A 26,085-nucleotide genomic window follows, 5' to 3' on the forward strand; every position below is an offset into this window, starting at 1 on the left:
TTATACACACACAGAGATCCACACACATCCGTGCACATATTTCACTGATTTATTTTCAAATTGTTTTGTTTGTTTATTTATTGGTAGCTGACCTTGTCCAGACATGGTTCAAATTAGGAGTCAGTTTTGTTTTGGGTGTGTGGGGTGCAGAGGAAATATTTTTGTATTTCTGCACAGTTGGGGCTTTCTGAGCAAATCTGATTGAGACTTGGGATCCGGGCTAAAAGACAAACCTGGGAAGTTGAAACATGACTAACTAGCTAGCAAGAACTCCAAAGAGACTCACTTCCTGGGAGGTAGGTGTTGACATTTCAAGGGGTGGATGAGACCCTGACCAGGGGGACATCCCCTGAGCTGTAATGCTGGGTTTAAAGCTACTAGTCTTAGTCTTCCCGTGGAGAGAAGTATTTACATTCCAAATGCTAAAAACCCAGGATCCTGCCCTTCTATTCATCATGATACTTGGGAGACAGATTTCTCTCCCTTTCTCAGAAGGTCCCTCTCCTATGTAACCACCTAGATTCCAATCTGGGGAGGTTCCTGGTCTACAGTACAAACTCCAGTGAGTGCAGGATGACATCTGGCTCCCATCTCGTCACCCTAGGGGAAGAACTGGGGAAGACTGGCATGGTTTTTACTATACAAGTAATAATGCTCTACTCTGCTCCAGAATCCTCTTGTTCACGTTTAGGATAGTATTAATAAAGACAGATATTAAAGACCTAACATGATGACATTTATTTTTTTCCCCAGTACTCTATAATGAGCAGGTTTTAGTTTTATACTCAGAAAAAATAAACATTATTAAAAATGCTTCCTATTCAAACCAAGATTTCTTTTCTTAAGCCTGTTTGATTGACAAAGATCCAAAAGTTTGATGGAACTGGCAAGGTGATTGGGAAACTGGCCCTCATACCTCGCTGGAGGGAGCGTAAATTGGCACAACCCCGCAGAAGGGTTTGGCCTCATCCGCCAAATTAGAAACACACAGCTCTTTCACCCAACAGTTCCACTTCTAGGAATCTGCCCTATCTAGTGGCTTGGGTGTATATGAAATGATATCTGGACCAGGTTATTCACTGCAGTGTCGGGGATGATGGTAAAATATTGGAAAAATCATCAAAGTTTATCAACAGGGTTTGGGTTAGACTGGAGACTGGCAAATGGCAGTCTGCTGCTGGTTTTTGTAAATTAACGCTTTACTGGAGCACAGCCATGCTCATGCGTTTCCATATGGTCTGTGCTTTCACTACACCACGGCAAAGGTGGATGGTTGTGAGAGTGACTTGTGAGGCCGAAAATACTGACTCTCTGATCCTTCACAGAAAGTGCGCTGCGCCCTGGGTTAGATGATCCAGCGCAATACTACACAGCTGTAAAATGGAAGGAGCTGCTTTATATGCAGATACGGAATGAGCGTCAAGATATGCACACAGGAAAATTAAGGTTCAGGAGGGTGTATGTAGTAACTATCATTTTTATTTTAAAAAGGGGTAAAAATAGATTCACAAAGGGACTTGTGAATGGATCTCTGGGAGGAGACCCCAGAAACTGTGAGAGAGGTTGCCAGGGGGAGGGCAACTGGGGGCCACGTTCAGGGAGGGGAGGCTGCTTCCTGGCTATGCCCTCACGTACCCTTGAGTTTTGAACTACGTAAAGGGATTACCTATTAAAAAATTGATCTAAAAATGTTCTTCTTTTTCAAGTTCCCTCTGCAGGAGGGAGTACTTTTGCCTCCAGGCCTTTGCCATCGCTGTGTCTTTTGCCTGGAATGCCCTTCCTCAGGAGAGCAGTGCCTGGACTTCAGATCCCAGCTGCAAAGCATCTCCTCCTGGAGGCCTCCCTCAACTATCCCCTGGAAATGACCACTCGCCCTGGCTCACTGCTCGCCCCTCCGGGCCCTGCCCCTAGCTGCTGGTGTCCAGGGTTCCAGGGAGAGAGATGAAGTGGGCCCACAGGACTCCAGATTGGACCCTCGTGGCCACGCCTTTCCTCCTTTCAAAGTCCTGCCCAACTCTGCCCCCCAATGGTAACATACTTCCTCTGACACCAGAGGAAGGCAGGATGGGGGAACCCCATTTCTAAAAGTGAAAACTGAGATTCAGAGAAACTGATGGACTTGCAAGGAGCTGGGCAGAGACTAGAAGATGCGGGTCCCAGGGAAGACTGGGGTCCACCCAGCGCTCGGCTGGCAACCTTCGGAGGAGGCTAGGGTTGGGATCCCAGGTAAAGCAGGAGGGAGAGAAGCAGCCCCCCCACTGCTGGAACAGGGCTCCTCACTCGGTCTGGCTGGGAGAGATCCATGTCCCAGCATGGCCTGCAGACGGGCCCAGGATCCCTGGTCACAGCGCTGCCTCCCTCGCCTGCTGTCCCATCCCCCCCCAGGCATCAGGCCTCAGAGCCACAGCCCTTCCCCGGAGACGTCTTCCCTCACCCCTTCCCCACCAGCTGCTGTTTCTGAGGGTTCTGCCTGTACCCCTGCCCCACTTCCTCTGCAAACTCAGGGAGTGGGTCCCAGACATCTCCCGGCTCCAGTGCTAAGCATGGCGTGTAGCTCAGCCCCCGCCTCCCAGCCTGGCCAGAGGCCCCCTGCCCCGAGCAGAATGAGCCCCTGACACACATCTCCTCACCTGATTAGCTTTCTCCAGGTTGGTCATGATCAGGCCAACTTCATCTGCCCTGAGACAGAAAGACAAGGCCCTGAGGAAGGGATTCTGGCAGCTGCTGGGGCCCCCACCCCTCCTGGTATCTCCCAGCTCCTGCCAACCCAAAGATCTCTCACTGGAGGCCCGAGGAGGCCGCCTTCCACCCTTCCTACTGGAGACAAACCAGGCTGGGGGAAAAGAACCAGGTTGTGGGGAAAGGAAAGTGGGGCCTCGACACTGCACCCCTTCTAGGCAGCCCCGCCTCCCATCTGCCCCCGGCATCCACTCTCCGAAGACACCCCCCAGCTTTTGCCTCTTCTGCGCCTTCTGCCCGCAAGCCTTCCTCAAGAGAACAGAGCCTGGGCTCTGAAACCCAGCTGCCACGTGTCCTCCTAGGAGGTCCCCCTTTACTTGCTGTGTGCCTCCCCCACCCCTTGAACTGCCAGCACCTGGAGGGTCAGGACAGGCCTCATCCACCTCAGATGCTTCTCTGCCTAGCATGGGGTGGGCGCCACAGGGGGCCTGCGGGGAGCGTTTGGTGATTAAAAGCCACTCATGTACTTCAGGCACGTCCAGGTTCAAGGCCTTTGCACAAGCTGTTCCCACTGCCCAGAGCACCTCTCCCAGCGTTCTTCATGTGGCCAACTCCTTCTCACCTCTGAGATCTCACTCTGAAGGTCGTCTCCTCAGGGAAGTCCTCTGGGACTACCCTGGATAATAGGAACCCCCCCCAACCCTGTTATTCTCTCTTGCTGCTCCCGGTTTTTCCCTTCCTAGCATTTACCATGTGCCCGCAATAGTGCCAGGCATACGGTAAATGCTCAATAGTGTCTGTGAATAAAAGAATTAATTCCTGTAATTCAGTGTCTGTCTGTCTCTCCTTGACTGAGGACAGGGTGTTTCCTGTTATTTCCTCCAGGGACCCAGCATAGCACTGGGTAAACAACAGGTGCTAAATAAGTGTTTGTGGCTTAAGTAATGCCTTAAAACCTGAAGAAACATTGGGTCCATAGTAATTTAAGTGAACGACACTTGGGCCTGAGCGTTGGGCTGTGAAGCTGGGGAGTGGGGACAGCCCCAGGCGGCTGAGGTGGTGGGGAGCCCCTGCCCAGCAGTTGGCCCAGCCAGCAATCCAGGATGCTCTTTACAGTCTGGGTTGCTCGAATGGCACCACAAATGACTGGTGAACGGCTGTGTGCCTATGGGGGCGTGGAGCAGAGGGTGCATCTTTAAATGGGTGCCTCAGGCAGAGTTCAAGGGAGAGGCGTCAGAAGGAGAAGGCGGGTCTGGGAGGGTCAGAGGGAGGAGGCCTGTCTCAGCAGGGCGTTCACTTACTTGGATGCCGCCTCCTCATCGTATTTCCGCCGCAGCTCCAGCAGCTCTGTCTGCGTGGCCTTTAACGCTGGGAAAAATGAAAGCACGAGGGTGAGGTCCCCCCACCCCCAGGGAGGATGGGACACACTCCTCTTCCATGGGGCCCGGAAGGCAGAATGAGGCTTGGGGTAGTGAGGAAAGATTTTTCTCTTGGAACTGGTGACGGTGGGGTTTCCTGCCCCTAGAGGGGCTTCGAGCTGCTGGGAGGGCTGTAGAGTGACCACGGTGGGAGGGCAGATGATGTGATCCTCTATGAGTCTATGAAGCTCAGGGGACCCAGGAAAGTGGAGGAAGGGGTCTGTCCCAGAACCTGGGGGATGAGCCCCCTAACACCCTTAGGCCACTCCAGGACCGGGGTGGGGCCATCCGTCCACGAGCTCATCCACTCTGAGGTCCAGACCTAGAAGTTAGGGGGGACGGGGGGAGTAACGAAGTCAACAGATACGTGTATATTATAATAAATGAAGGATTTCCCACAAAATTCCAGATTTCTGATTGCTCTTGGAAGATGGAAGGGACTGGCCACGCTGGGCCCTAGGGCAGTGCCTGGCTGGCACTCAGCAGCCGCCACTTCTTTACATGAGGCCTGGCTTTTCCAATTTGACCCAGACCCCACCCTTCCCTACTGTCTCCCCTAATCTGGCCAGCTAGGATGCTTGCCAGGCACTTGCATTTGTCATCCTTGATTTAATTTTATCTCAAATCCTCTCTCCACAGTAGCATGACCTCCGGGGACTGGAGCTCAGATCCGCGCTGGGCAATGCAGATCTTTCCTCTCCCTTCCCAAACACCTTTCTTGCACTCCTGATTCTAGAACACCTGAGCTGGTGTTTGTAGTGTCACGGCCCCCTCCCACTCCCACTGGGCCTCCTGGTGGGGCCGGGGCACCGTGTGAGGGCAGGGGACGTGTGCCAGACATACCTGAATGTAGCACCTTGATCTTCTCCTCGGCCTCCCCCAGTCTGGCTGCCAAAGTGATCTGTACTTCTTGAAGGCCCCTGCAGAGAGAGCTGGTGTGCGGACCGGCCCACCCTGGCTTCCCGTCCCCTCGCGCACTCCCTGTAATCTGCACCTCTGTCTTTCGGATGAATCTTTAAACGTGACATTCGGGAACTTGGCTGCCCTGCTGAATGTCTGACTGTGTGGCTTCCATTATGGCTAGTGTCCAGTTAAGTTGCTGCAGCAGCCAGCGACCCGGCCTCTCAGGGCCTCAATTTCCTTGTTTATAAAGTGGGGTTTCTGGTGGGGTCTGCCTGGGTGAGTGCTGTGGAGCACATTCAGCACGGTGCCTGGCACCCAGTGTTCCCTCAATAGCATTAGTTACTCTTATTGTCCCTGCAGGAGGCATTTTTTCCCCCTTTCTGTGGCAGGGGTTTGGGAAGCCCCACCAGCCCACTGGGGCAAGCATCTCAGTGGAGAAAGAGGGTCCCTACCTGTGCTGGGGGAGGGTTTACACAAAGCTTGGGCCTCACCTTGTCTGGTTCAGTGACTCGAGGTAAGGAGCCCTGTTTCCCCTGATCTCATCCTGCCCCCTCGCCCTCGCTCACTCCACTCCAGCCTCCTTGCTGTGCAAACACATCAGGCATGTTCCTACCTCAGGGCCTTCGCACTGACCGTTCTCCGTCCTCCCATATACCCGCCTCACCTCCTAAGGGCTGTGCTTACCCTCTCAGTGAGGCCTCCCCCAACATTCCATTGAAAACCTCAGCCCCCAGCTATCCTCATCCTCCTCTGCCTTGTCTTCACAACCCTTAGCATCTAGCATACTGCTTATTTATCTTGTTTATTTGTGTCTTTCTCACTGGAAGGTAAACTCCAGGAGGGCAGAGAGTTTTATCCATTTTTTTCACTGCTGTTTCCTAGAACAGTGACTTGCACACAGTAGGTGGCTCCATAAATATGTGGAATGAAGGGAAAAGGGAATGGAAGAAAGGATAAATGTAACAGCCATCATAAAACCATCCTAGAAATGCCCTAAGAACCCATATTTTATCACCACTGCACCAACTGTAAAGGCACACATGTGCTGATCCGCGTGTCTCTGAGTGCTGAGCTGGGCACATACAGGCGTCACTTTGCTTCATTCTCATGGCAGACTCAGAGCAGACACTGCCTGTGACAGGCGTGTGTGCCCCCTGGCTGGGCTGTAGTGCCCAGTCACTCAGTCACACACTAAGCTAAGTGTTGCTGCAAAAGTATTCTGTAGATGAGGTTAACATCTGCAATGGGTTGATGCTAAGGAGAATATTCATAGTAACACGGCTGAGCCTCACTTAATCAGCTGAACGTCTTAAGAACAAAACTGAGGAAGAAGAAATTCTGCCTCTGCACTGACTCCCGCCCGACAGTTTCTGCTGGCCGGCTCTACCCATTCAGACTTGCCAGCCTCAATCGTGTGAGCTAAGTCCTTGGAATACACCTCTTAGTTAATTAAAAAAAAAATCCTGGTTCTGTTTCTCTTGAGAGCCCTGACTAATACACTGCCATGAGCCCATTTTCCAGATGGGGAAACTGAGGCTCCGAGGGGCGATGCGACCTGCCCAGGGTTGGCCCCTGCACTGCTGAGATGTGGCTTGAACCCAAGCCTGTGTCTCCATCTCCAACCAGCATTTGGATGCTCCCCAGGTCCTTGGCTGGGGGCGACTATCCAGGTCCCACCTCCCAGCCAGGTCGGGCAGCAGAAGCCTGCCCGTCTTACCCCCACTCACTTTTGTTTCTCCGCCTCATTTCTCTGCAGCAAAGTTTCAGTCAGGAGAGCTTTGCTGGGAATGCCTGGGAGGCGGCTCCCCTCGGTCAGCGTGGGCCCGGCCGGTGATGTCCCCTCTCTCTGCTCTGGAGGAAGAAAAAAATGGAAAACTGCCCATCCCTGAGAATGGCGTAACAGCCAGCGCCGCTTTCTGCAAACTGGATCGATCAACAGTGCTGGGAGAAGAATCAATTTCCCAAACTCAGTGTTGGAGGGAGCGCAGCTGCCGGGACCCGCTGTCACCGCCATCAGCTGGGCTGTAGCCCTGGCGAGCGTGTGCGCCAGAAAGTCAAGCTCCCATCCTGCTGGCCCCAGACAGCACAGCCAGAGGCTTCCTTTGCCTTCTCAGACCTGCTCCAGCCTCCTTGGCTCTCTTTATTATTCTTTTTAAAAAATACGGTAAAATATATACAACATAAAATTCACCATTTTAACCATTTAAAGTGCACAATTCCGTGATGTTTACTATATTTACAATATCGTGCAACAATACCAGTAATTCCAGAACACCATCATCACCCCAAAAGGAAACCCGTCCCCACTAAGCAGTGACTCCTCACTCCCTTCCCCAGCCCCTGGCAACCACTGTTCTGCTTTCTGTCTCTATTGATTTGTGTATTTTGGATATTTCCTATCACTGGAATCATAACATATGTCCTCTTGTGACTTGATCCTTTCCCTAGGCATGTTTTCAAGGCTCATCCAGGTTGGACACGTGTCAGTCTGTCATTCCCTTCTTATGGCCAAGTAATATTTCTTTCTATGGATATATCACACTTTGCTTTTTCCATTCATCCACTGATGGACATTTGGATTATTCCCACTATTTGGGGGAGTGTGAGAGATTAGATATTGCCTGAGAAGCAACTTCGTGTCACAATTTCATTTGACAAGACTCAGCCCATTTTATCTTCCATATGGGCCAAATCTGGGCCCACTACATGTTTTGTCAATAAAGTTTTATTGGAACAAAGCCTTGCCCACTCATGTACACACTATCCATAGCTGCTTTCACACAGAGTTAAGTAGTTGTGATGGCAACTGCATGGACTCCACCACCTGAGATATTTACCTTCTGGTCCTTTTCAGAAAAAGCTTACTGACCTCTGAGGTAAATCCTGCTCAATCGTTTCTTAGACCAGCATCCCTTCACCTGACCCTCCCTTAATTCTCTGCTTGAATTTTTTCCCCAAAGGCTTTCTCACCAACTTTATTAATTTATTGGTTGACAATCGGTCTCTCTCTCTAGAAGGGCAGAGATTTTTGTCTGTTTTGCTCCTGGCTGTGTCCCTGGTGCCCCTCACAGTGTCTGGAACACAGGTCAATGAAAACGCAAGACCTGGATGGTTACCCATGCCTTTCACCTGCTATTTGCTCCTGCCCACAGTGGCCTCCTACCTCACCTTCCATAGGTAACTACCATGCTCAGTTTTGTTCATATTCTCTCACTTTGAAACATTTTTATCACATTTTATCATATGTAAACCTAAACACTGTATTTTTAGCTCTGCTAGTTTCTTGACTTGTCTTGTCTGGGGCTGAAACAGTGCTGTGTTCACTACATCCTGTTTCCCTCTCCTGAGCACACAGCCAGACTATACTTCCCAGCCTTCTTTGCAGTGGGATGTGGGCACATGACAGAGTTTTGGCCAGTGGGATGTGGCCAGTGGGATGTGTGCCACGCCCAGGCCTGCACCCCATAAACCTTGGAGTGATCCTCCACATTCTTTCCTCGCCTGTTGGCCAGCTGTCAACATTCACTGTGACTCTGGAAGTCGAGCATTGGCAGCGGCAGGACCGCCACAGCTTGGGTCCCTAAATGGCTACGTGAAGCATTCCCTGCAACTTTTCCATCCTTCAAATATATTAAGTCTCTGAGATTTGGGGTTGGTCTGTTTCAGCAGAAGTGTACCTTAACCCATTTTACATCTAAAATGATAAAACTGAGTTCCCTGCCCATTTGTTTATTGTGGACGTTCCATGAAAGCCTCATCAGTACCTTTGGGGCCGAGGAGCTCAGGGTGTCTCTTCCACGAAGTGTGGAGGTCTCGCCGCGGCTGCCCGCTGGGGTCGAAGCTGGGGGACTGCAGTCTGTCGTCTGGGCTGCGTGTCGCCTCAAACACAGGCACAGGGTCTGCGCAGAGAGAGGAGGACGGGGTGGCGGGAGCCCCAGGGGCTGGGGCCACCCAGGCTGAGGCCGCAGGGCCCGGGAGCTGGGGTGGGGGAATCATCCATAGGCGCCGTCTGGAATCACTCTGGTGGCTGAGGGGAGCAACGTGGGCTTCCTGCCTTATGAGGGAGCGGATCTTCCCCGGGCGCTTAGAGAGCAGCCCCACGGGGAGAGGGGCCGTCCCCATGGGCATGGGTGTCCTGCTCAGCTGGGAATGATGATAACAACAGTAACTGTCACAATAACCGCGTTTTCCTGATTCTAGACGCCATACTGTGTCTTGCATACCTCCAACCAAAGGGAGCGTCACTTGGCAAGGGCCCAGCAGGCACACTCTGAAATCCAACAGTCTGAGCTCAGACTTCCCGCGAGACTTCCCAGACAAGGCCTGCAGGCAGCGGGGACAGAGGCAGACCTGCTCCTGGGGGACACATGACTGCCCTGAGGGCCGAGGACTGGCCCCCGGCCTCCCCCAGTGCTCCCTTCTTTAGGCTGTACATGGTCTGGATGCTTCCACCCAGTTTCCCACCTCTCCTAGCTCCCTCCCTATTTTCTTCCACCCGTGGTTCCCTAATGGCATCCTTGTACATATAATCCTTGGGGTGCTTCTCAGTGGATCTGGACCATTGCACCATCATTTGTGATGCTTGTGGTCGATTAAATGACGGTTTTTCTGGGGGCGGGATATATACCTGGATATAAGAGGTCCTGAATTTCCCAGCAGCTAAATTTGAGGACTGTAGGCCCTTCCACCTGGAATTCTGTCCTGCCTCCCACCCGTTCACCTCCTCTTCTTTTAGCTCTAGAATCCAACAACTCTTCTTCCAGGAAGCTCCCCCCAGCTCTCCATCTGGGGCAGGAGGCTGGTGCGGCATCTTTCAGGTTACAAAACTAGTCCTGGGAATGGGTTCCCACGATGTTCTCTGGAAGCTAACTTGGATCCAACTTGTTTTCACAGATCAGGACACTGAGGCTCAGAGAAATCAGGCGACTTGCTGAAGAGTGGAGAGACTCAAGAGAGTGGGTCTCTTTCTTTGATGCCATTAAGAGTTCCTGTCCCAGTGGTATGGAACTTTTAACTCCAGCAACTGCAGGAGGGTGTTCATGGGGCCCAGGAATGTGGAGGCCTCCTCATTCCAGACCAAGGGGCCTGGGTCTGGTCCACAGTTCTTTCTAATGCCTTGGAGCCCTCTCTCTTCCTGGTCTCTTGCCAGCATCCGTTCGGCCACAGCTCTCTGCCGGTGCGGAGGTGTGGACCCTGGAGTCAGATGTCCCTGGTCCTGGTCTAATCCATACTTGCTTCTCAGGATTGCTGTGTAACCTTGGCAAATGGCTCTACCTCTCTGTGGCTCACCACAATAGTATCAACCTTATGGGGCTGTGATGAAGATTCATGTAAAGTGCTCAACATGGTGCCTGGCACTTGGTCAGCTCAAAAAAATGGAAGTCCTTGCTATCCCTGCCTTTCTGAGCTCTAGACACACTGGTCTTTTCTCAGTCCCTCAAATGCATCTTCCCACCCTAGAGCCTTTGTCTGGACAGGAGCCTCTGCCAAGAACAGCCTGTCCTCCCCAATCCCTTTCAGCTAGTTAATGCTTACTTGCCTTTGCAATTCAAATCCCACTTCTTCCAGGAAGCCTTCCTTGACCAGTCAGTCCTCTGATATGAGCTCCTCCAGTTGTCTGCACCGTTACCTCACAGCACTCATTGTATTTCCAATTTTCATTGATTCGCATTATTAACTAACTATGTCTTTTTTTTGTTTTTTTTTGGGGGGGGAGGAGGAGAAGTAACTAGGTTTACTTATTTATTTATTTTTAGAGGAGGTACTGGGGATTGAACCCTGGACCTTGTGCATGCTAAGCATGCACTCTACCACTTGAGCTATCCCCCTCTGCTCCAAACACTCACTGGACTGCAAACTTCACAACAAAGCAGGGCTGGGACTGCATCTGTTTTTACTCCTCCACTGGACCCCTTGTGGGTGATTGAAGCCTGACCCACAGTCCAACCCAATAAATATCTGCTGATAGAAGAAACGGGGTAGTGTCTCTACTTGGGGGCCTTCAGGTCTGGCTGGAACAAGGCCACCTCTGGTTTTATCCCTGTCCTCCGGCCTGTTTGTTTGGGTGGTGGAAGGCTTGGACAATGGGCGTTTGTGCGAGGTAAGCAGGTGCACTGGGACGCCGCTGCCGTCTTCCCTCTGTCAGCGCTCCCCCCGCGCCCCGTCATTAGGCAGGGCCTGCTCAGCGGGGTATGCCATTATGTCTCCCTGGGCTGATGTAATTATACATTGACATAATTAACCCAGCAAGCGCATTAGGCAGGCCAGCTAAAAATTCATCTATAATTATTTGTTGTGTGCATGCTAATGAGTCCATCTGCACTGCCTTTGTACAACACGGACAAATTAATTTACAAGTCTGGATTTTTTAATAAGTTCAAGGAAACGCTTCCTATTGTGTCCAGGTTTTTGAGAAAGGAAGAAAAAGGCGATGAGCGCTTGCCAGGGTCAGGGAGGTTAGACAAACATGGGAAGGGGCAGCTCCGGGCGGGCACAGAGGGCTCGCTCCGGTTCCAGGGAAGTGGAAGAGATACAGCTCGTGGCTCAGGGGCCGGCGGGCCAGGCGCCTGTCCAAGCCAAAAGATGCCGCTCTGGTGAAAAAGGATGTCATTTAGCCCATTCTCAAAGATCAGGAATTGACGTTCTGTTCTGCTCGGAGGCCCTGTGGTCACTCCTTGCTGCCCTGTGTGCTCTGTCCAGGGGAAGCTGATCTCAGGTGGCCCCCAGAGAGTCTGGAGGAGTGGGGTGGGGCCACTCAGTACAAGTTCAGTGGGTTCCAAGGCTTTGTCTCTCTGCCTTCATTTGCCAGTACTGGGTAGAACAGAGGGATTAAGCCCTTAGAATCTGAAGTCCAGCTCTGGTTCAGATCCCCTGGGGGTCTCCCATCTTAAAAAATGGGAAATGTAAGTTTCTACTTTTCAGAAGTTATTATTGGGAAGGCTAAAAAAGATTATTGAGAGAAGCAGTGTGATTTAAGGACTGCTGGTGTCAGCTCCAGCTCCAAGTTGGCCATGTGACCTTTGGACAGTTAGTTAACCTCTCCGGTGCACACAGTAGGACTTGATAAGTGTTGGCTGCTGTTACTCTGAGAGGGGACAGCACACCCAGTCCCGCGGTGTTCTGGGAGCCAGCTGTCTGCATGGTGACACTTCATGGAGTCTCAGGACAGGGTATGCCTTGTAAATTCTCATCGGTGTCCAGCAGACTCAGAATCCAATAATCCTTCTTTGAACTCCACTCAGGGACTCAAAGATTCAGCTTAGAAAGTCACACCGAGGAGGAACAATCTGTCAATTGTCCAACACTCCCACCCCAGTGCACAGCTGGGGAAAAGTGGGGTCCCGTGACTTCCTTGAAGTCTGCCACTGAGTTGGTGGTGCGTCCCAGGTGGGCCCTTGGCCTCTTCTTCCCACACTGTGCTTCCTCCTGGACCCCCAGTTTGAGAGAGTAAGTGTGGGCAGGGAGTTCAGATGACGCAGCCAAAGTCAGGCTGTGGCTGAATCCGAACAGCCAGAGCATTTAAGTGGATTAGAACTCACTCAATCTTCACCACAACACTGTGAGGTAGGTCTACTGCGTTCCCATTTTACAGATGGGGAAACTGAGGCACGGCAGGGAGGTGCAATCGCTTCCCTAAGGTGAGGCCCAATGAGGCAGATGCTACTATTCCCATTTTCCAGACAAAAAAATGAAGGCCCAGAGAGGAGACAGCGCGTACTCACAGTCACCGAGGTTAAAGCGGTAGAGGTGGGATTTGAATCCAGAGTGCCTGGTGACCCTCTGCAGTGGGCCAAGCTGCCTCGCGGCAGGGAATGGGGGATCTTAGGTCAGAAGCACGAGACTGAGAGTTCTGCTCTTGGCTTTGCCACCAGCTTGGTGTGTGACCTTGGACAAAGCACCAGACTTCTCTAGGCTCCACGTTCAAATTTCTATTACAAGTATATCCCAGGCACACACTCAGTCGACACTGGCTGTCATCAGAAAGCAGTGAGGTCCTGCCGAAGTGAGTGTTTTCTGGCCTTGGACCTATTCCTTGGAGCTGGAATTCTCAGGGAGGGTGATTATTAAACGCCTTCACAGCTAACACTCGAGGTCTGAACATTGTGAATCCTCCAAATTCCCAAAGCCACCCTCAGATAAAGGAGGAGGGGGACAGGCTGGGAGGCAGAGGGTCAAATCCCGGCTGTGAAACTCCAAGGAAAAGTCACTCAGGTCCTCAGTTCCCCCATCAGTAAAACGGGGATAACAGTAGGACCACCACAGGGGGCCGTGCAGGGATCCCACGAGCACCCTGAGCCCCATGACTGTGCCTGGCGCCTAGCAGACTGTAAGTGAACACTGCCGTATTCTTACGACATGCGGCAGCCGTGGGACATGCCACTCAGCTCTCCCTTCAAGAAAGAACGTCCTGTGAAGAGCTGGTGACAGTCTCCAGGTGCTGCACCTCTGGATCCACTGCAGTGGTATGAGGCCACGCTTGCCCGGGCCTGCTCCCGGCCAACGACCGAGCATGACCAGGGCAGTAGGGCCGGGCCAGTCCTGCTGATGCTGGAAAAGGCAACCTGGTATTGCAGACTGAAACGTGTCCCCCAAATCCCTACGTCGAAGTCCTAACCCCTGATGCGACTGTATTTGGAGACAGGGCCTTTAAGGAGGTAATTAAGGTTAAATGAGGTCATAAGAGTGGGGCCCAATGTGATAGCACTGGTTTCCTTATAAGAAGAGGGAGAGACACCAGAGCGGGCTCTCTCTCTCTCTGCATGTGCAGAAAGGAAAAGCCACAGCAAGAAGGCAGATTTCTGCAAGCCAGGAAGAGAGCTCTCACCAAAAACCAACCCTGCTGGTACCTTGATCCTGGACTTCAAGCCTCCAGAACTGCGAGAAATAAAATTCTGTTAAGTTACCCAGTTTGTGGTATCTCCTTACAGCAGCCTGAGGAGACCAGCACGTCCTGTTCTGGGGCTCACATCAGCTGAGCCAAGACTGTTTCAGGGCTGCGCTGCAGTCCGAGGGTCCTCCTACCACCCTCCTTCCTTCCCCCCTCCCTCCCCAGGTGTCAGACCAGCATTGCGTGTGCCGGCTGTCCCGGGCTTCCCGTCTCCCTCTCCTCTTCCTTCACAGGCGTCTTCCCCAATAAACCTCCTGCACATCTAATGCCATCTTGGCATCTGCATGCTTCCAGAGGGCCCAAACCAACATGGGACTACTGTTTCACCTCTCAGAGCCTCAATTTCCTGGTCTGTAAAATGTGGACAGTCAGCTGCTGCTACGTTCCACAGTGGTGAGTCTGAGGTGGGCAGAGCTCACAGGGGACCCACGAGTCCCTGCACCTGCTTCACTTGGCACAAGTTTGTCAGGCATCTGCGGGGGGCCCAGTGGTGCCCCTCTGTGTGCAGCTGACATCCCAGTCCGATAACATGGATGGGGATAGGATTTACTGTAGGAGCATTAGGAAGTGACATGTTCTAATTTGCCCTTCTCAAAGGCTCAGCCAAACTGCTGTGTGAAAAATGGGCTGTGGAGGGAACCAGACAGGAGGCTACTGCAATGGTCCAGGCAGCAATGCTGGGATCAGGCAGTGGCAGGAGAAGAGGGGGGAAGTGCTCAGACTCAAGGGGTAGAAAGGAAGAACTGATGGGGGGGCGGTCTAGGTTGAACAGCATTCCCTCAAATTCACGTCCATCCAGAACTTCAGAAAGTGACCTTATTTAGAAACAGGGTCTTTGCAGACAAAATCAAATTAAGATGAGGGTTGACTAATCCAATGACGGGTCCTTACAGAAGAGGTGAAGGTACAGAGAGATGACACTCAGGGAAGGCCTGTGAAGACAGGGGCAGAGATTGAAATGACGCATCCACAAGCCCGGAGGCACCAGGATGGCCGGCCACCACCAGAAGCTAGGAGAGGACTGGGCCAGATGCTCCTTCGGCATCTCCACTGGGAACCAATCCTGCCAGCATCTTGATTTTGGGCTCCTGGCCTCCAAAACTGAGAAAATAAATTTCCATAGTTTTAAACCACCCAGTTAATGAAACTTTAGTATGACGGCCCCAGAAAACTAACACATTGTGTGTGCTCTGGGGCGTCAAAGTCCCAAATCATCAAGGTGCTGGCAGAGCTGTGCGCCCTTGATCTGCCAGTGCTTTCTCCCGCTTCTGGTGTTGTTGGCCATCCTTGTCGTTCCTCGGCTTGTAATGGCATCACCTCAATCTCTGCCTCTGTCGTCACATGGCCTTTCCCTCTCTGTGTGTCTCTCTTTCCTCTTCCTTATAAGTTATACTGGACTAGGGTCCCATCCTAAGAACCTCTCCTTATTGTGATCACATCTGCAAAGAGTATCTTCAAATAAGGTCACCTTCACCGGTACTAGGGCTTAGGACTTCAACAGATCTCTTTGGGGCACACAATTCACCTGTAACACATGGTAACTGACTGGATACCAACTGTGACAGAGGCAGGACAAAGGAGCTGCTGCCTCCAAGTCTCACAGGAAGGAAGTCCTTACATGAGCCTAACCTACTTCCCTCCTGCTGCACCATTCCACCAGTCGTCCAGGGAGACAAGGCCATTTCATAAGAGGAAGCAGCAGGTGCTGGGCTCTGATCCTTTGCATGTTCATCCTCTCCAACTACTGAGGAATCAGGCTGTGGGTTGAACAGGGTCCCTGCTCTGAAAAGTGCGCAGAAACGATGATCACTTATTTCCCCAGGCGTACTCCACTCTTTACTTCCTCCCCACAGAATTCGTAGACTTTATGTATGGGAGTAAATTAATTTCTTCCCAACTCTCCCACCTGGGAGAAATCCACGGAGGCCTGAGCTACACTGCTGGGCGCTGAGTTAGTGGGGGAAAAATTACTAGAATCCAGACGGCTTGAAGATTCTGCCAAATCACACACAGGTAAATGCTCTGTTGAGGTAGCTGCCACGTCCAAGGGCTTCCTGCTTACTGGGTCCAACAGGTATTAGTTGATGCATCAGCTAAACATCACTGGCTGCTCTTACAAACATAAGAGTTGAAGAAAGAAATGGCAACAAACCTTTAAAATTTGGGGGAGAGGTTTCTCAGAGAACTTGACAGTCACAGGAACCTGGGTGCATCTAGCTTTCATTCCTCAGTCCCCTTTTCTCCCCAGGGCCCCACTCTGGCCTTTCACATCGTAGGTGATCAATAAGTGTGGCCTGTTTTAAGCGTCTAAGGTGATGGTTGTTTGTTACAGCAAGAGGAAACTAATATAATCTCTAATTCAGCCATTTGTTCCTCAGTACATTTTACTGAGCACCGACTATGTGTCCGTACATTTTTACTGATCACCTGCCATGTGTCAGATACCGTTTCTTCAGTTGCCAGATATTTTCCTGAGCATCTGCTTTGCGCCAGGGAAGTTTCTGGGCCCTGGAGATACAGCAGTAAATAAGAGGGAATTCCTGCCTTCCAGAGACTGACATTCTAGAGTGGAGAACTGGACAAAGGACAAATAAACCAATGGCTACAAGGGGGCTGAGAAGAAAAATAAAGCAGAGTTGGGGGAGAGAGTGGCCTGAGATGCGTGCTGGGGGCAGCACGCTAACTGAGGCAGTGTATTCAGGACAGGCTTTGCAAAGGCGGTGACATTTGAGCAGAGCCCTGAAGGAAATGAGGAAGCTAGCAGGGGGCTGACAGAGAACGATCTGGACTTAGGAAGCACCGGGAAAAACAGCCCCTATCAGACCAAGAAAGGGGGGCAGACCCTCCTGACCAATCTCCCCTGAGTTACTGTCCCAGATACACAACTTAGCTCCTTCTTCACAACTGACCCATTTTACAGATGAGGATGTGGGGCTCAGAGAAGCTGGCAATGCCCAGGTGATTTCTGGTGCCAGCTTTCCATCTCCCGTCTATGCAGGCTGGTCTCAGTGCTGCTGGGTGGGGACTGGGTTCAAAACAGGCTCTGGCCCTTCAAATGCTACTTTCTGGTCTTCATCCCCCCAGCTCCAGCAACCATTCATCCTGGAGCAGATGTCACCTGCATCTGGGAAGCTGGGGCATGGGGCAGAGGAGACCCCTACCCAGTATCTTGAGCCAAAAGTTCCAGGGAACTGACATTTCTCCACACCCCCCCCACATATGGCAGGCCCTTTGCATACATTTATATCACATTTAATCATCAAAACAACCACACGAGGCTTTGTTATCATCCCCATTTTCCAGGTGAGAAAACTGAGGCCCAGGAGAGGGAAGCCACTTGCTGAAGATCATTAAGCTAGAAAAAGGTGGAACTGGATTTGAACCCAAGTGGCTCAAATTAAATGCTAGATGCTGGTGTACTCACACCACAACCTGCGCTGCACCCACCTGTCCCCGAAAAATTTGTCCTTGTGTGAGTCAATGTTTTTTAACTTAAATATATTTTAAAGGAATATTTGGTTCACTATTGTAAATAGATCATTGGGATTCTGTATCATAAACAGAAGGTGCTTTAACCATAAAAATAAATACAAAGAAAAAAATCAAGAAAACGGATGTTATTAATATCTAGTTAACCCCATTGCTTGCCCAAGACCTTGAGATTGAGGCCAGGTCTTCCTTGGTTAAAAGGAGGGATTCACAGGTGTTCCACAGGCATTTAAGATGCTTTAGCACCTGACTGAGACTTTATCTAGAAGGAAGTTTCTAGAAAGGTGATACCCGATATGCAATGTGTTCAAAGTGGGTGTTGTGCCAGGAACACAGGGAGGCCTATGTCACTGTGACCCCTCTTGGGGAGTGCTGGGTCCCGCTGATCCCCTAGTCTCCAAAGAGACCTGAGTCCCTCTCCGGCGCCTGGCAAGATTCATATCCTGGTGAATCTTGTAACTCCCTGTAACTCCTTGTCTGAAGCCAGGGAGCCCAGGTTTCTGCCCGGCTCAGCACCGCCACTGGAAACCTTTCAGCCGAGACACGTGGCTGCCCAGAGCAGTGAGTGGAACTTTATTTCCCCCACTTCACTCCTCCAACACACAGACTGTCAATATATAGACAAGAGCAGTGGCAGAAGGAATCAAACGGCCTTAGATCCAATCTGAATCAAAAAGCCCCAAACAGGGGACCCTAAATCAGAAGTATCTGACTACAAATCCTTTGTATTAATTGAGCACATTGGTAGACACGGAAGATCAAATATAACCATCCGAGGTGGCAGGTCCTGACGGGCATGCAGGGAGGGGGGCACGTCGTCGGGAAGCGGAGCGCCGTTGTCTTACAGCCATCAACTTGCTCTTTATGCATAAACTGCTTAATAAAATGACTAATTCATTTTGGTTACATTGGATCTAAGCCCCTAGAGAATACTGCCAATGGATGTATAATAGTTTACTACCACATCAGCCTTTCCAAAGGCACTGTGGGAGGAGATGGGTAGGACGTCTATTCCATCTTCCGCCACTAGCTGACGCTGTTGGGTTTTTAAAAAAGGTGTCGTTGGGATCTGGGGGGTGTGTGTGGAGAGTCGTGAATCTAGGAAAAGCTGTCTCATTCCTCCCACTGAGTCCATCTGAAGGAAAGTGGTGCTCAGAGCTTTTTTTAGGAAAGCTGAAGCCACAAAGGCTGTCCGAGAGGCTGCTTAGAAACACATATATGCAGAAGTATGCGTGTGCCCCTCCAAAGTATATTTAAGACAGAAGCCTTCTCCCATCTGGGCCCCGGCTCTGGGCGCCTGCGTGGGTGGGAGGCTCAGGCTACTGAAGGCAGCAGCGAGACCAACTTTGATCTTTTAATCCTAACTTTTCCACAGCAGATGGGGTGTGGGGCCCTGGTATGCAGACAGGGGCTGTGTGTCCACCCAACCTTTCTTCCCTCCACTGCCAGGGCCGGCTGCTTTGGGGTCTCCTGGCTTAAATATGGACAGAGAGGCTGGAGACGGTCTTCCTTCTTGGCACTGCGTGGTGATATAGTAACGCAGCCACCAACAATAACAACGGCAGCCACTTGTCTAATGAGCATTTACTATGTGCCAGACACCCAGCTGAGGATTTCACACACTTCACCTCGCTTAATCCTCCCAGAGGTATCTGGATGTATTTCCAGAGGAGGAAACAGAAGCTCAGAGAGGAAGAACTAGTTACTCAAGGTCACCCAGCCAGGGAGCAACAGAGCTAGGACTCAAATCCATGTTCATTATAATAAATTAATTTTCCATAGACTGAGGTGCATAGAAAGTTCCAGGAAGGCAGGGACAGTGTTTTTTTTTTTTTTTTTTGCAGGGGGAGGTAATTAGGTTTATTTATTTTTTTAGAGGAAGTACTGGGGATTGAACCCAGGACCTCATGCATGCTAGGCATGCACTCTACCACTGAGCTGTAACCTCCCCCAACAGTGTCTGTTTTGCTTAACAATGCGCCCCTGATGTTGAGTAGAGTGTCTGGCAAACGGTAGGAGCTCGGTATTTGTTGAATGAATTGCATGGGGCTACTACTCCGGGGCCAGGCACCATGCTAAGTATTCTCCATTCTCAATTAACCCACCCAGTGGGCCTATAATTAGATGAGATCATTATCCATATTTTACAAGTGGGGAAACTGAGGGTCAGAGAAGTCTGTGTAATACAGGTGTAATAGGGCACTGGCTCCACTCTGTGAGAGGCTCCTTCAGCCTGGAGTCCTGCTAGTGCTCCTCCTGGCAGTGCTCCTCCTGGCATCGCTCTGCCCGAGTTTGGAGCTCTGTACTTGATTTCCCCTCAATAAAAGTACTGGCCTTCGGAGCCCTGGGCCAGGAGGGCCAGGAGGACCAGGCGTTCTTGGCTGTGAGGGTTAGTTTTTCCTCCTCTGGGTAACACATTGCATTTCGGCAAAGGGCGCATCCTCTCAGCATAGAACCTCTCAACCACTGGCAGCCAAGACTCTGAACTGCTTTTTAATTTTTTTAGATTTCACAATCTCTATTATGGTTTTGCCCAAACCCTTTAAATTTTAAAATTAATCCTGCATCTGGGCTTGGAGCTAGGGGTCAAGATTCAGGCTCCACCACCTCTCTGCTGTATGACCTTGGGCAAGTGTCTTGACCTCACTGAGCCTGCATTTCCTCAGTTGCACAATAAGGCAGGATGGCAATATCTACCTCCAAGGGGGCAGTGGGGAGCAGGGAACTCACTTCTGTTAGGGGCTGAGTGCACTGCCTGACCCACAGGCAACACCCCAGAAATGGCCCCACAAGGATGGCAACTCATGGTTTAAAACCAAATTCAAAGGCTGTCTCTCTGAGACACCTCTCCCTGCCTTTCTGCCTTGGAGCTCTTTTTCTGTTCTGGCTGTCTGTCTTTGGATCATGTGGCTCCTGCTGGACTCAGGTTTGAGCTCCCACAGGGCTCAGCACACAGTAGGTGCTCAGAGAATGAAAAGCCACACCTGAAATGCCTGTCGTCCCTTCTGAAAGGGAACTGCTGTTTACTGAGCGCCCACTGGGTACCAGCATCGTGCTGGATGTTCTCATTTAATCATCTTTCAACACTTAGCTACCAGGAGTGGTAAGTTAGATAGGTGGTCAGGGGGAAGCACGCACCAAGCAGAGGAAAAGGCAGGGGCAAAGGTGTGGCAGAAAATGGGACTTCCACCAAGTTAACTCTCATCTTTGGGAAAATCTGCCGTCAGTAAGCTTTTCCTTTTTTATGGCTTAAATGTTCTTTTATGTTCCCCTTCCGTGTTCCCCTGACCACTACAGGACCGACTGGGCAGAGCCATACACGGGGAGGATGGCAAGGAGGTGAGGGCAGCCAGAGACAATGATGGGCTTCTCAGACAAGACTCCGTATTGCTTTTATTTGTGAAGGTGATTTATCCACTAGATGGCGGTAGAATTAGCCACTGCGACAAACAGCTAAATTTTTAACCTCCCTCACTATTTCCATCAACATCTATTTCAGATAGTTCAAAGATTCAAATTTTGAAAAATTCAGATCACAAAAGCACTAAAAAAAACCCTCTATAACCTTCAGCTGAGAAGGGGTTTTTAAAATATGACATGAAATTCAGAAGCCATAAAGCAAAAGTCTGGTAAGATTTCCTGCTTCCTGCAAATATTTTTTGAATGCCTCCCATTACCATATACAAGAGACACTGTAAACAATGTTAAGAAACAAAAGGTAAACTTGGGGAGAAAATATGAAACACATTTACCAGGACAAAGATTAGTATCCCTAGTATATAAAGAGCATTTACAAATCAATAAGAAAATGATCTCACTGATAGAAAAATGGGCTAAGGATACATGAATCAGCGATTCACAAAAGAATAAATATGAGTGATTCATGACATATGAAAAGATATTTAGTGTAACTAATAAATGAAGGAGTGCAAAATAAATCAACAAGGAGGAAAAATATTCTTGTTCTTTCTGACTGCTATTCCTGGGTTTGTGGTCAGCAAGTGGCTACAATATACATTCCTTCCCATTTTTCTTCCGTGCCCTCAGAACTACACTGTACCAATATGCTGCACCCTAACTGCCCAGTGCTGGAAAGGGGCTTCAGTAAATTACAATGCAGCCACACAAGAGACTGTCACACATGACAAAACGAAGTTACTCAGAATTTGCAGTCACACAGGGAAACAAGGATGCTTGAGGCAGATGAAAGGAGGCAGGATTCAAAATGGTTCGTGCAGAGTGAACGACCATTTTGAAAAAGTACGTGGGGAAAAGATCAGAAAGAAAAACAACAAAATATTCCTACTGCTTTTCTAGTTGTAGTTTCCCCCTCCTTCCTTCCAGTTTTCTGTATTTTCTGAACTTCAGCACATATATGATTTTTTATCATTGGGGAGAAAAATTTTAAAACCCGAAATATTGGAAAGCATTCTCCTACTCCACACTCAGTAACCCTGTTGGCTACACCTCTCACCCCACGTCCTTGACAACTGACAGACCCTTGTGAAATCAACAGCCAACGCTTGTGACTCATGTAACTTATACCCTGATGTCAGCTTTGCAACTGGCTGCTGGTTATTAAACGCCGCCAAACACTTTCATGCATGCGTATCAGATTCTCACATCGACCGACGAGCAGGTTCTATTATCACCCCTCTGCTAATGACACAGAAACCAGAGCTCAGAGAGGTTCAGGTCCCTGCCCAAGGTCACACAGCTCAAAACACCAGGCTGGGAGTCGCAGTCCACTCAGCCTGACACTGCAGCTCGGGTCCCTTTGCTGCCCAGCCTTGCCTCCTGAAGGAGGGAGCAGGGACAGGAACGCCCATCAGGAGTTTCCATCTCCTGCATCAAATTTTAAAAAACCAAAGTAAAGCAGAAAGAACATTTTAGGGCACTCACCTCTTTCTTTTATTCTCTTCAGCAGTTCCTCTGCCTGCCTTTTTCCTTGCTCTTCCCTTGTTTTCTTTTTTCTTTTTTTTTTTTGCTTTTAACTAATCACTCAGTTAACAAGTTAGCTCTCTGAAGCTTAGGTTGGTACCTAGTGACTCTATGAACGCGATAAAGAAATCAGCCGTCACCGGTACAGAAGTCAGAAAGGTTTAAATCAAATCATCCTCCACAACAATGACATTAATTATGCTTTTAACACGTTTTACTGCTTTTTTTTCTCACTTCACGCCACATCTGTGTGAACAATATCCAAAAGATTTACGGTTTTCCTTCGTAATTACAGACATACAGGCTGCACACTTATCAAAATACTTGCTGAGCAATCATGCTGTATCGCTTCTCTGCCAGAGATCTGTGTTGGCAGCAGTCACTCAAAACAAAAATGTTGAATCAGGGCTTGTGTGGCTTCGGGGGGGCAGGGGGAATTGGGGGGAGAAGTATTTCGACAAATAATTTGCCTGTCAAGAAATATAAAAACAGGAGAGTGTGCATCCTGGCCAATTTTCCAGGAGTGTCATTTTTATGGAGGGGGTTGGGGCGGTGTGTGTGGCAGGGACAGTGAGCAGGGAAGCTCTGAGCACCAACAACACATCTGACATTTGGTTCTTGTGTCTAAGGATAAAATTTAATGAGAACAAAAATATGTCTTCCTAATTCCCCTAAGAAATCATTAAAACATTTTGTTATTCTTAAATGTCTCGAAAATGAATTAGAGCCCTGAAGGGGCTGTTCATATGGTGTGTCTCCGTCAGTTAAGGCTCCTTGTTCTCTAACTTGGTGACAGCTGGGGATGTGCGTCCGCCCGCTGCCCCTCCATTTCTGGGGGGTGGAATTGGGAAATCAAACACATGGACTCAGCACCAAGCTTGGAACGACCCTTTGGGGAGAGGGGCAAGAGGGCATGAGAACCTTCCAGAAAGCTCCCCGCCTATCTCGGGAACTCCCATGGTCTCTGGCATTGTGGTCCTGGCCTTGTGAGTGTGTTAACAGACCTATTTTCAAAAAAAAAAAAAATGAGGGTCCCATAGTGAACCCCAGAAATGATGCTCTTTTCCAAGTAGGGGCTGCAAGCTCTTCCTCCCCCCCAGTGCTCCCTTGGGTTTGAGGCAACAGGTTATTTGAGTGATGATCTGGTTACTTTTGCCACCAGAATGCAAGCTCCCTGAGGGCTGGGCCCGTGTCTGCATCGGTGGGTTCATGGCTATGTTCTCAGCGTCTAGTGAGTGCTGGCATACAGCAGGCACTCAATAAATGCTATCTGAATAGATAAACACGTGTTTAAAAAAAGTATCTTTTTGTTCAAATAACCTTTCTTTCCCTTTCTGTGCCTGAGTCTTATTTCTAATTTATTCAACAAACAATTATTAGGTGCCTACTCTGTACTGGGTTCTGGGCATGCAAATTTAGTGCGACTCAGTCCCAGGCTTGGAGAATTTCACTTGTCCTAGTGACACAGGGATGATGACGAGAACATAAGTTCTAGCAAGTGCCACGATGTGCCATGCTCGCTGAAGCCTCCCAATAACTGTATGAGGGAAGTTCTGATACTATTTCCAATTTATAGAAGATGAGACTGAAGCTCAGCAAGGTGAAGTTATTCTCCATGGTCACCCAGTGAGTAAGTGGTTTGGACAGGATTCAAACTGGGGTCTGGCCCTAAGCCTAGAAACACAAGCCCACCTAAGTGCTGCCCCTGGTGCTACAGGAGAGGTGCTGTGGGCCCCAGTGGAGCGTGGAGACTCTTGGGAGGTATCTTGGGGTCTGTACTGGGTCATTCTCCAATGTCATTTGACGTTGAGACTGTGCGAAGGACAGAAAAGAGTAGGCAATAAGAGGGTGTATTTTTCCAGTTTTTTTTTCAGATAGCTCTGATGAAGGTAGAGACATAAGCAAAAGGGCTACGAGGAATGGGGCCTCTTGGCCTCTTGGCCACATGCCTGGTGTGGTCCTCAGTGAGGGTGACAACGACCAGGGCTACAGACACAGCTGTCTTGGCCTCTTGCCACGGAGCCAATGTCCTTGTGGTGCCTGGGGATAGAGGCGGGGGGAGGAGGGGGTGGGAAAGGGGTCCACAGTCCCCAGGGCTTTGCTGTCAGGTTCCAGCCATTCTTGCCGCCAAAGCATTCTGATTAAGAAAACCCGCACGGCTATGCCACCTTCTCATAAGTGCAGAATCAGGGCTGAGCACGGGACTGGGGCAGAGCAAGTAGAGTCTGCGGATGCCTCTGTTAGTGGGCAGAATGGTGACCTCAAAATATACATCCATATCCTAATGCCTGGAACCTGTGAACGTGAACTTATTTGGGAAAAGGGTCTTTGCAAATGTAATTAAGCTAAGGATCTCAAGACGTGATCATCCTGGATTATCTGGTGGGCCCTAAATCCAACAACCAGTGTCCTTCTAAGAGAAAGGAGCTGGAGATTTGGGACCCAGACACACAGAGGGAGGAAGGCCATGTGAAGACAGAGGCAGAGGTTAAAGACATGCAGCCCCAAGCCAAGGGGCACCTGGAGCCACCAGAAGCTGGAAGTGGTAAGAAAGAGCCCTCCCCTAGAGCCTTCCAGGGAGCACACCTTCCCTGCCGACACCTTGATTTCAGCCTTCTGGCCTCCAGAAGCGTGAGAGAACAAGTATGTGTTGTTTTCAGCCCCCAGTTTATGGTAATTTGTTACAGCAGTCACGGGAAACTAACATAACCTCCCACGTGTAGCCAAGTTGTGACATGGAGCAGACACTCTGGAAATATTTGTTGAATGTGCTAAGAACCAAGTCCCATCTCTCCCTGCTGTGAAGCCTGAGGCACAGGACTTAGCGTCTCCAGGTCAGCGTGACGGGGACTGGTAGGGCCTGTTCCCCCTGAGCTTGTAACATGCAGAGGCTGGAGCACATGTAACTTCCATACCTGACCAGCGCTTCTCTAGCTGTGATGTGCCCCCAGACCTCCTGGGGAGCTTGTGAAAATGCAGAAGCTGATTCAGTGGCCTGAGGTTCTGCATTTCCATCCAGCTCCAGGCAAAGCCAATGCTGCTGGTCCAAGGACCACACTTTGAGTAGAACAGACCAGAAGACATCCCTCTCACCCAGCCTACTGCTCTCAGAGGGGAAGCCTCACAACACCGTTGCTGTGTTAGTTTCCCAGAGCCGCCACAACAAAGCACCACGGACAGGGTGGCTTCAAACAACAGAAATTCATTGTCTCCCAGCTCTAGAGGCCAGAAGCCCCAAATCAAGGTGCTGTCAGGGTCGTGCCCCGTCTGAAGGCTCTAGGGGAGGACTCTTTCTTGCCTCTTCCAGCTCCTGGTGGTCTCAGGCAGTCCTCAGCTTGTGGCTGCAACACTCCAAGCTCTGCCTCTGTCCTCACACAGCCTTCTTCCCTGTGTCTCCCTCTCCTCCTCTTATAAAGAGACCCGTCCTTGGATTTGGGGCCCGTCCTAAATCCAGGATGATTTCATCTTGAGACCATTGCTAATTACTTCTGCAAAGACCCTGTTTCCAAGTAAGGTAACATTCTGAGGTTCAAGGTAGACATAAATTTTGGGAGAACACTATTCAACATACCGCAACTACCCAAGGCTGAAGGAATGAGAGACACTCCCACCCAACTACGCGAAGATCCCACAAACGACCTTGACATCAAATATAAATGGCTTTGCCTTCTCCCTGCCTTGGCTTGGAGTGGGATCTCATTTTCTTCTTCTTGAACTCCCAGCCCCAATTCCCCCTCCATAGCAGTGATTTCTGCAGTTGTGTGGAAG

At 50.2% G+C, this 26,085-nt stretch overlaps 1 protein-coding gene across 6 annotated transcripts in view; it reads right to left on the minus strand.

Annotated features, from left to right (window-relative positions):
- Positions 1-26,085, minus strand: part of CUX2 (cut like homeobox 2) — a 274,665-nt gene that overhangs the window by 42,218 nt on the left and 206,362 nt on the right. For all 6 annotated transcript variants that reach the window (XM_072953559.1, XM_072953558.1, XM_072953554.1 and 3 more), the window contains 5 exons: positions 8,765-8,899; positions 6,728-6,851; positions 4,941-5,017; positions 3,981-4,047; positions 2,631-2,679 (listed from right to left, as the gene is read on the minus strand). In XM_072953559.1, coding sequence (XP_072809660.1) covers positions 2,631-2,679; positions 3,981-4,047; positions 4,941-5,017; positions 6,728-6,851; positions 8,765-8,899 — 452 coding nt within the window. The remainder of the gene's footprint in view (positions 1-2,630; positions 2,680-3,980; positions 4,048-4,940; positions 5,018-6,727; positions 6,852-8,764; positions 8,900-26,085) is intronic.

Source organism: Vicugna pacos, chromosome 32 (genome assembly GCF_048564905.1).
Source record: "Vicugna pacos chromosome 32, VicPac4, whole genome shotgun sequence".
NCBI lineage: Eukaryota > Metazoa > Chordata > Mammalia > Artiodactyla > Camelidae > Vicugna > Vicugna pacos.